This window comes from Diadema setosum, chromosome 7 (genome assembly GCF_964275005.1).
Source record: "Diadema setosum chromosome 7, eeDiaSeto1, whole genome shotgun sequence".
NCBI classification, from domain to species: domain Eukaryota; kingdom Metazoa; phylum Echinodermata; class Echinoidea; order Diadematoida; family Diadematidae; genus Diadema; species Diadema setosum.
This window is the reverse complement of record NC_092691.1, coordinates 23,544,953-23,559,107: the sequence shown is the minus strand read 5'-3', so window position 1 is coordinate 23,559,107 and position 14,155 is coordinate 23,544,953. Positions and strand designations below refer to the sequence as shown.

Here is a 14,155-nt window from a genome sequence, read left to right as displayed (position 1 = left end):
TGAGAAATTCATTACAGTGATATGATAAACATGTTTTTAAGAAGTAATCACGAACCTTGCGGGAAGGGGGAGGGGAAATTGAAGGAAAAATACTAGACAATGCAGTTTTTTGAAGAAATCAGAAATTTCTCTATGACCAAAGCACACATTTCAACCTTAGATGTGGTGTGTTATGTTTGAAATCAAATGAACCAAGTCTTGAGATTACAAAGATAAATTGAACAGTACTAGATCAACTAAGAACAGAAGACGATGCATTTTAGAGCACCGTTCCTTGTTCAAATTCCACAACTTAATTTTGTTGTCATTCCTTTTAAAAAAGAAATTTTTGACAAGTTATAGCAAAGTGCATGAACTCATAAAGAGTCAAAATTCAACCTGAAGCAATTTTACATACAACTTCAAGTATTCACTCACACATGGGTATCAAAAAAAGTGCATAATGCAAAAAACTTTGTTTTTGAATGCTTCATCCACACATTTACAAGCCCTTCAAAATGAAGGTCAACATATTTTTTTTTTTTCAATACTTATCTTGCAAATTCTAATGTATGTTTTTATAGTACACACTTGTTGGAAATGGTTCTATAGAAAATTATAAAAAAAGAAAGAAAGAAAAGAAACAAGATGTCAGTTTCAACAATGTCCTTTAATAGAAAGTTTAAATATGTAACATGGTTAAGTAGAACAAGGTATGAATGTGCCAAATTCTCCAAATGGACAGTAAAGAATAAGAGATATGGGAAAGCTACAGTGTGATAGAATGACTTTCCATCTTTAGTGAATACATCATAATACAGCTCTCTGCCATATAGTCACGGAAACTATGAATGCATGAGCCTATTACAGCACAATGCAGTGTCACCGCCCTCATGCATTACAACAAGTATGCTTGCCTGCCTGCTCTAGGGTCCCCACAATAAACACGAATTAGTGGGCTCGTGTGAATGACACCTCCGCATCCCACAGAGTTTACCGCTCCCCGCTGGGACATCATTCACACGCGGGTGAGCAAGCACTGGTGGCATGAATTCGTCATTATTCCACGATGAGATGGCTGAAAGGGGGAAAACGCACACACACTGAGAAGATTGTCGTGTACAAGCCTCCGATCTCCCGCCTCTTTCTTCGTCTCCCGTCACCATGGTATCAATCGTGGGAGAAGAGAGCTAACACCAGCCCTGGAGCAGAGAGACGAGATGGTGTGAGTTTCTCTCCATGAGAGACAGATAGAGAGAGAACCTTCCAGGGCGGAATAAACATTTCACGGTCGACCCGGAACGGAGGCTCAGCATGCGGACTTCACACGTTTCTTGACATGTCGCTACCCAAGACAAATCAACGCAACACGGGGAGATTCCTGCGAGCCTTGCGGGCTTCCCGTTACTCCGTACAAGCCCCTGTGATTTCATTTACAGAAAGATTGATAATGACCCACGTTTCCCTTGTTCCTCAGACACACCATTGTTCGGGGACGTTTATTGTCTGAAAGCGGTTGATTATACACGACAGCTTTTCATACTTGATGAAGGATGAATCCCCGCTAGGATGAAAACCATCATTTGCCAATAGGGCAGCTTGGGTCATCCACTAGTTTTTTGCACCTATTTCTTTTTGTCTTTTTGGGACTACATGACAGTAAGTGTCAATAGGGTAGACAGGGCATAATTGATCCCCTCTTCCCTTCCCCCCCCCCCCCTCCGCCTTGCAAGATTTTGTAAAAGCTGGATAAAAGCCAAACCAAAAAATGAGGGCATTTGACACATGATGAAAGCAGTGTTCATTTCTTAACAGTCTCCATCCATATGTTAGATTTTTCCTGTGGTGTACACCTCCCTTCTTTGGTCAAGTACCAAATGTGCAGTGTAATGATAAATCATGATTAAATTGTGAATTGTTTAAATCATATTTGTAAATGTGCTTTAAGATAGTACCAACTGGTAAATTCAAAAATTTCAATCTCCTCCCCATTTCTGTATGGACTATAGGGCAGGGAGTGCCATGCTACATCTTTTTAGTAGTCTCATATGATTTATGCAAAGAAAAAAAAATATTGCCTAGAAACAATACATTGACCAATAGCTCATATCTTTGTGGTAGTTAATTTGATGACTTGAGTGCACACTGCTGTCAAGATTTTGTGATTTTGTCTAGATGTGTCTTTGCGGTCCACACAATTTCTAAATATATATATAATTTACGTCTGCATAGCTAGCCATTGCAGTGTATTTGGACATTTCTTCTTTTTTTTTTAATAGCTCAATAGCATGTACTCAAAATGTTGCCTGAACTGACCATAGGCTACAACATGTTTGCATTTTATGTCACTTGATATTCACTCCAGAGGGTAGAATTTCAAAGAAACCCCAAGCCGGATACTGACGGTGTGCTCTGGAATCAATTTACATCACGGTGCCGGATTCCCAAGTTAATAGATGGCCATCAAACACTGCAGACTGCAGGATATGATTCTTGCGCAATGCTTATCTAACGCCAGTAATCTATCTAATTATTCTGCTAAATACGACTCCACTATTTTTGTACATCTGCACTAATTATCAGTAAAAAAAAAAAAAAAAAAAGGAGTGCAAATTTGCTTCCATTATTTTTTTTCCCCAGACTGTGTAAATAAGGAAGTATATAATATGCAGCTTGGTTTCCAACAAGCTAAGTTTAATGCATGCATATCGCCCTAAGGCTGTCATCCCAGTCAAGCAAACTGCTTATTAATGACAGTCTCCTCCACCTGTACATTAAGATGCGATATCATGTATTTTTTGTATTATTCCTCAAAAGTACTCTGTAAGTACTCTTATTCATATTCTGATGAGAACACTCTTGATTTGTCACGATGATTTCATTTGTGCAAGTGGAAAAATGAAACAAACTGAATTCAATTCAATTCAATTCAATTCAATTCAATTTATTTCCATTTCCATTGAATAAACAGAAAAAATATATACATTTACAGAACAAATTTATAACAATTTCAAAGAAAACGTACAAGTGGTGACGAGTAACAACAGAATTTCGTTTCTAAGGTATATACCTAATACAAAGATTAGAATGGAAATGGAGGGTCCCACTTAAAAAGCAAAGCTTGTAGGGTATGGGACCCTCTAAAAATACGTACACAAAGTCAAAGAAACCAATGTCAACTGACATGAAATTAACTTGGGAAGGGGAAAAAAGAAGAAGAAGAAAAAAAAAGAACAAAAAAAAAAGGGGGAAATGAGACTATGGTACAACACGCGCCATCGTGGACACAAGCATACTGTACTATATTATGAAAATGCAATAACAAAACAATACAACGCTCCATGGTTTGAAATTGCGATTGATTGGGTGCATATGCCGGTATGAATGCATAGGAACGGATATAAAAAAAGAGAAAGAGAATAGACTCACTGTTACTGGTACACTAAAAGAAATATCTGAGGTAAACTTATGTTAGACAGATTGTTTTCCTTAAAAGATGATTTCTGTGTGATAACTTAATACTTGTAAAAACAAACAAACAAACAAACAAACGACTTGATTGAGAGAATGAAACCGAACCTAATTTGGTTGTATATCATAAGATTTCAACAGAAAAAATTTTAATTTGTTTTTAAAAGAATTCAAAGTTTGTGCTGTTATTATGTCGTTGGGAAGTGAGTTCCAATACTTAGGTCCCTCGTAGATGAATGTGAAACTGAAAAAAAAAAATCCCGTGTAGGGTACAGGAGATCATTATCATCAATGGGATGAGCAATTTAAAAATGATGGGAGAGTAGATCGTATCAGCGGATGCTGTTTTCTTCGTGGCTCTGAATTCCGTACTCAGAATATGAAATTTCGTCCAAAAATAACAACAGTTATACACAAAGTCCTAAAAAATTACAAATTCAGCAAAATTATGAAAATTATTCACTCCGATTTTTAGAAAATAGTCTTCAAGTATACCCTTCTACAAAAAGTTGTCTTTTAGCACGGTGTAAAATCGCATTATAATTCCCGACACGATTTTTTGTTATGGAATGATTGACATCTTTCACATCTTGTCCTTGCACCAGAATCACAATTCATACCCACATTTCACCGTACACGTTCTTACTGAGCGGACAACAAAGAGAAAATCAGAAAATGAGGCTCAAATTTTGTATTGTACGGTAAAAGATCTAACATTAACATATTGAAGATTTCACGCGATAGAATCTTGTGAAAAATTGATATCTCCTTCTAAATCTGATGTATCATGCGAATTTTTTTAGTGTTTCTACATTTTTGTGTCGCATTTTTTTTGCGATTTCAGCCCATACAATGCTCTGTGAGGCTAGTCTAGGAAGTCCCGCGCATATTGAATGTCATTTAAACAGAAAAATTTGCATGTCCAGGATTACCATGCCGTTTGGTAATACCATGCATGTATACATACATATATTTAAGAAGACACCACAAAGTAAAGGCAAATCTAATATCATCAAGACAATTTCAAAAGAATCGCACTTCACACATAAATGCAGATGTTACAATTTGAGTCAAAACATCACATCCATATTGCATGTTAGCCTGAAGCCAAATACGATGGGTGTCAATTGTTCCTAATCTTTCTATGATGAAGCCAGCCACAAGATATGAGTCATATCCATGTTATGGTGCCCAGACTGGAGTATTTTCTCTCCAACTCCACCAGCAACAACAACAAGGGTGCCCTTGACAAAGCCGGAGTCAGTGGTTGTGACATGACTTGATTCGGAGAATTTTTCTCTGCGGGCAGCACTGAGCACAATACTGTCGATGCATTCGTGAGACCAGAAAACACTAAAAAAACACCTCGAGATGAAAGCAGACGAAAGTCAATCTTTTCCTCAGATTTCCAGTACAATAAGGAAAATGTAACAATTGTACCAATTACCATCATGTATCCATATCAATGCATCAAATTAACATTATGTGAGACAAACAGGAAAAAATCCCTTCCTGAATTTTACTAAATACAAAATCTCTGCAGTCTTTTTTTTCCTTGTACTGTGTCTGTGTCATTTTCATATTGGTGATAAACTGTAGGATCTAAAATGGAACTGAAAGGGGAGAGAAAGAAAAACGGGGCAAGATTAAATATCAATCCTCAGGCACATTAATAGAAAAGAGGGATATAATGAGAGTGATACGAAAACAAAAATAGAACATGCTTCCACACAGACAGACAGACCGGACTTGGGAGTAAATACGGTCGAGCAATTAGAACTCAAGACGAACGCAGATCAATTCTGCCTGTACGGACTAGAAAGTAATTTTCCTGCCAAGGATGGTTGCCAAGCAACCGGAGGCCAGCTCATTTTTCACCTCCCAAACAAGGGTCACCCATTAGGGGAGGCTCCACTAACATGAAGGCAAGTAAAGTCTCTCTCGCAGATTACCAAAACGTGTCTGTGTCTGTCTATATGTGTGCGAGAAAGAGAGGGAGAGAACATGAGGGAGACGCACAAACTGAGATTGTGAAAATCTGGGGTAATGTTCTGTGCAGATACTCTTGTTTGCAACCTATGTTTTCAATCACACCCACTGCTGAAAGGGATGGGTTTTTATCCAGAAGCCACGTCCTAACCTCTTGCGGGGCATTCACGAATGTTGGGAAATAATTATGATGTGCAATACTCACAAAACAACAGAAGTGTCTGCTAACAAGATTTTCATTAATTTCAACATTGTCTTTCACAATAAACTGTCATTTGTAACATTAAGAAGCTTCCATGAAATGCAGATCTTTCAGCAAATATACTGTATGTATCAAGACTCCAATATGATTCTTCAATTCAGAGTCAATCTAAACACGTACAAAGGAATGATATAATGAGGATAAAAAATGAACTAGAAAGGCATATAAAAAATGATGTACATTTCTTTGAAGCGAATGTTGCCAATTCATCTTTTGTACCTCAAGCATTCGCACAAAGGTTAGGATGAGGGGGGTAGACAAGAAGAAAGCAATTCACCAGGAAAAGAAAAAGGGGGGGGAAAAAAAAGGAGGAGAAGAAAAGACTCCCCAAACTGCGGGCAACAAAAAAGGCAAGGAAGCATGGCATCTCATGTTTCACATCTTTCTTGGGGACTGTTCCTTGAATCCCAGAGTGAGAGGGGAACATCTCTCGCCTCAAGGGTCAACTTTCTCTTTGGGAGGACATGAGGAGGATGTAGTGGGATGCTGGCAGCGGGGAGAAGCATGCAGCTATGCCACGAATCCAACCTGCCTGGAGGAATATGCCTGTTACCGTGGGAGCGCAAATATGCAGTCCCCAGAGTCACATACAAAAGAGGAACACCACCATCAAAAAAAAAAAAGAAGAAAAAAAGTGACTTTGTATACAATATACATGTGTGAGAGAATTCTTGACTGTGAAAATATCTTGTCGCAAGTTAGGGGCTTGTTTGCGCTCTGCGTGACGGCACGTCACTCCGGTATAATCCTCAGCCTTGCTTCAAGCCTCCTTCCCTACTTTCTCTCTGGAGTGTTCTCAAGGATTTGAGAAAGGCGGTGAATGAATTGGTGACGGGCACTGACTTCCAGTGTAATTTGCACCTCACCAATTGACAAAGCCGAGAACAAAACAGGCAGGACATGGCAAACGAAAGAGCAATGACTTATCATGACAATTACACTTAAGTTGAATTTCTAAATTCTAAGTGAGAAAGGAGAGATGCAAACAGTTACAAATTCTCTTTCATATCCTCACCACATAATCTTATTATATAGTACCAAAAAAAAAAATGAGAGGAGAGTGTTACCATTCATTAGGATACCTTTTTTTTTCTCTCTCTTTCATTGGTGCACTTTTTACAGACAGCTAACAATATAGTAGCTACAATGACTAAACAAGTGAGCTACAGATGAGGAAGGGGGAGGAGGAGGAGGAGGGGGAAAGAAGAGGAGAAGGAGGAAAAGAAGAAGGAGGGGGAGAAGAAGAATTTAGCTGCCTGGTGGGGGGCCGCAGAGCACTTACTGTTGCGTATCTTCTTGAAGGTAGGGGCCTGCGTCCTGGGCACCAGTTTCTTGTGCACCCACTGCCACCAGATGTCGTAGGGAAGCTCAAAGTCGAACCACTCTTCGCATAGGTTGATTCCTGACCATACAGAGGAGTGAAAAGAAATGCATCAGAGTCAGCACAAACATCCATCATCACAGCACCTTGATGACATTTATGGACAAACACTTAGGCACTTACTGTACAGACACAAGGACACGTACACACACATGCACAGCCTGAAAATGATTCATTAGAAATCTGCTGGTACTGTGGGATGACTTCAATAGCTCAGTGTAAATTTCAAAGATTGAGCGTGAGTGGCATTTCAGGAATGCTCGTCTCCGAAAAAACGTCCTTTGCAACGAACAATTGCACTTCTGAAGTATCAGGAATACAGCTTGATTAGCGATGACTATGATAGGATGGTCTTTGCCAAGCCCGGTCTGTGAGAATTTTACATCAGTTGCAAACTACAAGCAGATGCCAAGGGTAAATCAGCTGTCGGCTGAATTTGACAGGTTCCTCACTGCATTAACCTGAAGTTACAGCACGTTTCCAATTCCACCACACCACCATCACCAAAAAATATATAGATACAGGCATCAAAGCAAATAAAAAACATAACACAGTACGTCCTCATATTTTCTGTAAGTTTTCTTCATTATGATATTTGCCAGTAGAGATGCAATTGCACATCTGGAACAACTTTAACAGTGATTTGTCCCTATTCATACTTGCATTGTGTAGAGTGCCAAAGTTTTATTATCTCTTTTGTCATCAAGCCAACTCGCAAACACTTGTAAACGCTATACAACTGTCTACTTAGACTACTTGTCTTCAATGATGATCTTATTGTTTCTTGCGAGCTCTTCTTTCTCTCGCTCTCTTTCTTCCTAGATTCATTCATCCATTTTTTCCCCTCTCTAGTCATATATTGATTTATCATTCTTTCTCTCTCTCCTTTTTCAATCTGGCAGATCATGCATACAAGCAGTTGGATATATCCTGATGTAAATGATGAACAATTACTTTTATTTTACTTGAAAAAACAATTCTACTACTGGAGGATAAACATCTTGGCACCAAACTTTTAACTCTGATGTAACAATAGAGGTAAGAGGTCTTTGATCCAGTGCTCAGCATGCCTAAATACAGCCAATTTAAAATACACTGTCAGGTGTAAGAGTTTTAAAGTTATTAACTCATATCATTCAGCATGAATGTGTGATCATGCGATTGCAAACGCAACTATAGTTAATGCATCTGGTCATGAGATCGTATGGACTTGAAATTTTAGCTGAAAATTGTCATTTGATGTCCAGACTCATATCTATCTGTTTGAGTTTTTCTGATGAAAGAACACTTCCACACATTACACACTGCACGTCAATGAAGTCAAAATATGTGTAAATGAGTAAATTTCTTCTCTTTTTTTTTTGACAGGCACAGTATATCTGCTCTCTACACTAGATTTCTACAAGCGTTCACTCTCGCCAAGTGTGATGAATTAACCAATGGTGCATACATCTTTAAGCAAGACTGTTCATTGGATAGACAGTATAAATCTTGCAGCGTCCATTTGTCCTAAGTTGAAGACATGTATACATACTAGTAATTGTCCCTCTGTCATTTTCTCTGGATTGGATATGGGATGTGATTGCTCACCTTATTCTGAATTCACCAAGCATCCATTCTGAAGTATATTCAACTCCTCTGTGTTTGGCATTTTTTCTTTATTCAACAAATTCTATATGTGACCCTGCACCACAAAACAAACAGAAAGTCGCCAGACATATTCTGAAAGAACAGACTTTAAGCTTTAAAATGATGTATAACTCAAATCAAATGGACTTTCCTAACCTATCTAAATATTGGAAAGAAAGCACAAACTCGGGAAAAGTGTGAACTGAGAAGAGAGGCTCTGAAGTACAGTGTCTATTCAAGCGCTTAATCTTTACCAAGCCGTGCTGGCTGTGTGATGAATGGGACAAAAAAACATAAAGTAAACCACCAGAGTAACAATGATGAAGGGATTATCAGATTGAATTGAAATTAAGCATGCCTCATTAACACATTCTGTCCATAATTAATGCCAACTTTCAAAGTAGTAACACTATCCTTTCAAAAGTTATTAGAGTTGAAAGTGAAGAGTGTGTACAAGGTTTTTCAGAAATGGAAAAGGGACTCTAAGACACACCTAATCACACTATTCTACCAAAAATGTTCGAGATAAACTGCTAAAAAACACATTTTCCCGCCCGTTTTATGATACCAAATTTTGCATAATGTAAAAGAAGACCTGTTCTCTCAGAAAATATGAAAAAGTCAAGATCGGCTAGGTTGACCCATTGCACTTATTTTCAGTCCTCATGCAAAATCAGTGTGTGCGACTTTATGTTCGTTTTGTGGTGCACGGTCACATATGTGCTGATTGTTTTAAAAGGTGTTTTTATGCTGAATACTCTACACACTCATCCCTTCTCCAAATGATCCCCCCCCCCCCCCATTAACTGCCCAATGGTGGCAGGATGGTCTGAATAACTATGCTACAAGCCAAACAATAATTTCTCCAGATAGCCCATTTCTATCTCCAACGACCCTCCCCCCCCCCCCCCCCAACTCCCCTTCTTGCAACATTTCATGCCCCTGCACTCATGCCAAGCCTATGCTAAGAGTTACAAAAAGCATGATGTGCCAACACTATGTCAACACCTTCAGCAAGAGGACCCCACCTGCTTGGCTTACTCTGGCAAACTGCCATCCACATAACCCTCTCCTACTAACTCCCTTCCCCGACCTCAAATCCCTATAAAATATTTTTTTCTTTCTTAATTTGTGAAAAGATAAACCGATAGAATTGTACACGTCTCTCCAGCATAGATCACTGCGTAACAGCCATTGCATCCTCAGTGTAAAAATGATCATTGACCTTTTTAACCAGTGATATCTAATTTCTTGATGTTCTTCGCTTGAACACCATTAACAGACTGCATTATGGCACAGGTTATTGACTTCTCATCCTGAATGAGAACATATACAACAACAACAACAACAATAATAGAATGAGAACACTGGAAAAAAATATATTTCCACGATGCTGCCACGACATCACCCAACCTAATAAAGGATGGGACCCCTCTTTTATTAGGACCGCTTTGTTTTGCATTGTTTTTGGATATCTCAGTCACTTCAAGAGCGATTTTCATCAAATAACATTTTAATTCCTCTTAGAATCGTATGCTCTTTAATATGTCATATAAATATTTCTAATTATTTCGCAAAAAGTTAAAACCTGAATCCCCATCTCAACCAAAACTACACCTCCTCTATACATGGCTTTGAAGTACTGTACTGGGGTGCTTATCCTGTATTGTCATACTTAGATGTATTGTCATACTTAGATGTAATCACATCAGTCACATAATCAAACTCTTGTGAGGTATTAAGTAACGAAATATATTCTATCTACCTAAAATATATGTATATATAAATATTTTTTTCTTTCATGCGAAATATCATGTGTGGAAGTGTACACTTCAAACATGTTCATAATTCCCTTTTTCTACACGCGGAAATCATAACGAGGATGTTGTGTCCATTCAATTTGTGAAAATAACCCTGACAATCCCAAGTCAGTTTAATCTCTTCATATCATCTTCAATCATCATTTCTCAGACAAGAGATATGAGTGAGGTAACTAACTGTTAAGTTTAGCACAATTTTATCTCTTTTTTGGGGGGGGGGGTGGGAAGAGGAGGAAGAGAGAAACTTTTTGTTTTGAAGAAGCCATATATGTGTGTTAGATCAATCAATGTTAGAAAAAACTGAAGAAGCTGTGCAATCTTTAAGTCAACTCAAAGAAAACACCAGATTTCAATCTCCCCCACTGTCATAACTGGTTTTGCTTCTCTCTTTTCATGAGGAAATGAACTTGACCTGTTGCCATGGTTTTTAAACACTGTGGTCAGGATGAGTGTACCCATTATAATCAAAGCCAATCTTGCCAACAGTAATACCACGGACAATAGGTGAATCACACCTTTTAGTGTCTTATCATCACAGACACACATACACAAACACAAACACACATACATACAACCATACATACATGCATACACACATTGACTATGTGGGCAAGATTGCCTTGATATACATTCTTCCATCTACACTGCCTGTTTCAAGAGGCCTCTCAATAGATTATTAACCCTCAATATGCCCAGGCACATTTCTTAACTTGCCAAGCTCTTTCGTCAGCATTCAGCAAACCTATCCAAACTTGACCATGGTGTGAGGTTAGCTAGGAAACTCAAGTGTAGCAATGTGCCTCATTCCGACGGGAAGACCACTGTGACACAATAGGCATTAGGCAATCACTACTCATTGACAATTAGTTTTCAGACATCTGTGCCAATCAGCACAGAAAGCACTCCAGTGTGCATGCCAACTGGCATACAATTTCTCAAGCACAGTTTGTGTTAGAGTGAAAAATCACACTATGTTCAAGGTGATTCACACTATGTTCAAGGTGATTCACAAGAACAAAGCAAAATGAATCAAACAGAAGATGAAGGTTTTGTGACATTTAGAATTTGAAGTTTCGCATGATATCATGAAAAAGTTAAATCACTTGTGAGCAAATATTTGAACAAGACTAAAATGATGACTACAAGCTACAGCTTGAGTAACAGTCCTATAGCCTGTAAAATTACGGTTTCTACTTTAAAACTTTAAAGGGTGTGTACAGTTCTGGTCGAGGTGAGGATTTAGCTTTTAACGTTTTGCAAGATATTCAGAAACCACTCTATGAGATGTCAAAGAGCATGCAGTTCTAAGGGGTATCAAAAGTTTATTTGATGAAAATCGGTTTTGAAATGGCTGAGATATCGAAAAAACAAGGTGAAACAAAGAGATCCTAATAAAGTTGTGGTATGTCGCCTTTTTAGCACTTTTTGGGATATCTCAGCCATTTGAAAGCCAATTTTCATCAATAAATGTTGAATCCGTCTTAAAATTACATGCTCTTTCATATTTCATAAGAGGCTTTTCATTATCTCACTTAGGAATGTTCAAAACATGAATCCCCACCTCAACCAGTACTGTACAGTCCCTTTAAGCTTAAACAAGTGGTAAGCCTGTGAAAAACATCAGGAGGCAAACTTGATGTACATTGGAATTTGCATGCACTAAAAGACTTATATCCATGATCATATGCTGTAATCACATTAAACCCCAACAGAAAATATCAAAGATCAGTGACAACACAAAGTACAACAAAGGGGAAAAACTGACAATTCAGTTGGAAATCATTTTTACTGAAATTTACTTCTCAAAGACTGCCACTAAGGAGAAAATATGAAATATCCAAATGTCTTTTCCATTCATTTTGATACAATGTGCCATCACAGGCAGGAGTTGCACAGAGGTTGAAACAAATTCACATTATTCACATCACAAGTTGATGTCAACCCACCTGCATGGAAGGGGAATGGCAGCAACTTTGCTGGAGGCTGGTCAGAGGAGGTTTCCTCACTCCCATTAGTAGTAGCAGTTAGAGCAGGTGTCTTGGCATCACTGGTTGATTGCACTGCACTTGCAGCTGGCACAACTTCCATCTTCTCCGCATCTGGTGCAGAGATTTCCGCCGTTGATGATTCGGCCGACTCTTGTGCAGCCGTCCTGGAATCTGGAGTTGTGCTGACCGGTGTCGCTGTTGACGTTGCCACTGCCGGTGTGGCAAGTGGTGCCGAAGTTGCCGTTGGTGTCGTTGTTGAAGATGATGCCTCCATTGAAGGTGTGGTTGCCGACTCTCCAGATGTCGCCAGAAGTGTCTTTTCAGGACCAGCTTCCTCCATCGCAACATCCGCTGTGCTTCCATCACCTGTCGTCGATGTCTCATCCTTGACTACCTCCGCGGCTGGTGCGGTTCTCGGCGAGGATGGTCCTTGAGAGGATGCCGGTGGTGCTGTGCTGGTGGCTACCTTGGTCTCCTCTGGAGGTGACACTGTCTCTGGAGGCTTTACGGCCTCGTCAGTAGATGACTTCCCAACCTCCTCCCCTTCACCATCTTCAAATTTCTTCCTGACTCTGCAAAGAATAATGTGCAAACGTTTCACAAATGGGGGGGGGGGGGGGGAGAAAATCTATCAGATTAAGATTAAGATCTTGTGATAGGTTCTTCCTCTATTGTCGTCTGTACATTAAGGCACTCTTGAATCACAGTGTGGCCATGAAGGCGTCTTGAGGACTCAAAGACTGTTAGTGGAACACTCTTCAAAGAGGTGAACAGCCATCTGGCCTTTACACAGTCAAATTGGCGGGAATCCGTCAGCCTGCAAGTCATTTAACTGGCATCAATACAATCAACAGGTGGTGGCTGACAGACAAAGTTTTGAGACACTGCATATCTCTGAAAAATTCATCATTTGCATAAAAAAACTGAGAAGAAATGAGCATTACATTTCATTGTCTTATCTTTAATAGATAAATCCTCTTGACCTGATTGACAATCAGAGGTGCAATGTAGCTGCCCTTAAGACTTTGGAATGTTTCTGCTTGTCAATTAATCACACCATCAAAAAAAATGTCAATGCCCCTGACTTACAGCTCTTCCTTGAAGGTGTCTGAGTAGATGCCAGCTCTCCAGTACTTCCTCTTCGGTAGCTGCTCCTCCTTTGGCTTCCTCCCTGGCTTCTTCTTCTTCTTGATCTCCTTCTCCAAACTGGGGGCTTGTCCGGGAGGCTTCCCCCTCGCCCTTGACTGTTTGTTGGATGGAACGGGCCGCGCATCCTGCTTTTTCTTCTTCTTCTTCCGCTTGGTGTCCGGCTTGGCGGGCTTGCTGGTCTGCTTGGCTCCTTTTCGCTTGGGGGCGCCGTTGTCCAGGCTCTGGACGCTGGACGGTGCAGGGGGTTCGTCAACAGGAGGCGTTTCAGTCTGCACCTTCGGAACACTGGATGAGAAAGAGAAAGAGACATAAATAAACATAAACAGGACAAGCAGACATCATCTGTGGATTCAACACACTCCCAGCATTTTCAAATGTGGTAAAATTTGCAGTTGACTATTTACTTTCAGACCCTTGTCATTTCCTAATCCTTACAGAATGGGTTTGATTATGAGATGTTCCATCTGTTCTATGCAACAAAACCCAA

The 14,155-nt window shown here is 39.5% G+C and overlaps 1 protein-coding gene across 1 annotated transcript in view; it reads right to left on the bottom strand.

Moving 5' to 3' along the window:
- Positions 1 to 14,155, bottom strand: part of LOC140231123 (uncharacterized) — a 62,074-nt gene that overhangs the window by 29,604 nt on the left and 18,315 nt on the right. Inside the window, exons 3-5 of the mRNA XM_072311275.1 lie at positions 13,609 to 13,953; positions 12,478 to 13,091; positions 6,984 to 7,103 (exon numbers count right to left, since the gene is read on the bottom strand). Coding sequence (XP_072167376.1) covers positions 6,984 to 7,103; positions 12,478 to 13,091; positions 13,609 to 13,953 — 1,079 coding nt within the window. The remainder of the gene's footprint in view (positions 1 to 6,983; positions 7,104 to 12,477; positions 13,092 to 13,608; positions 13,954 to 14,155) is intronic.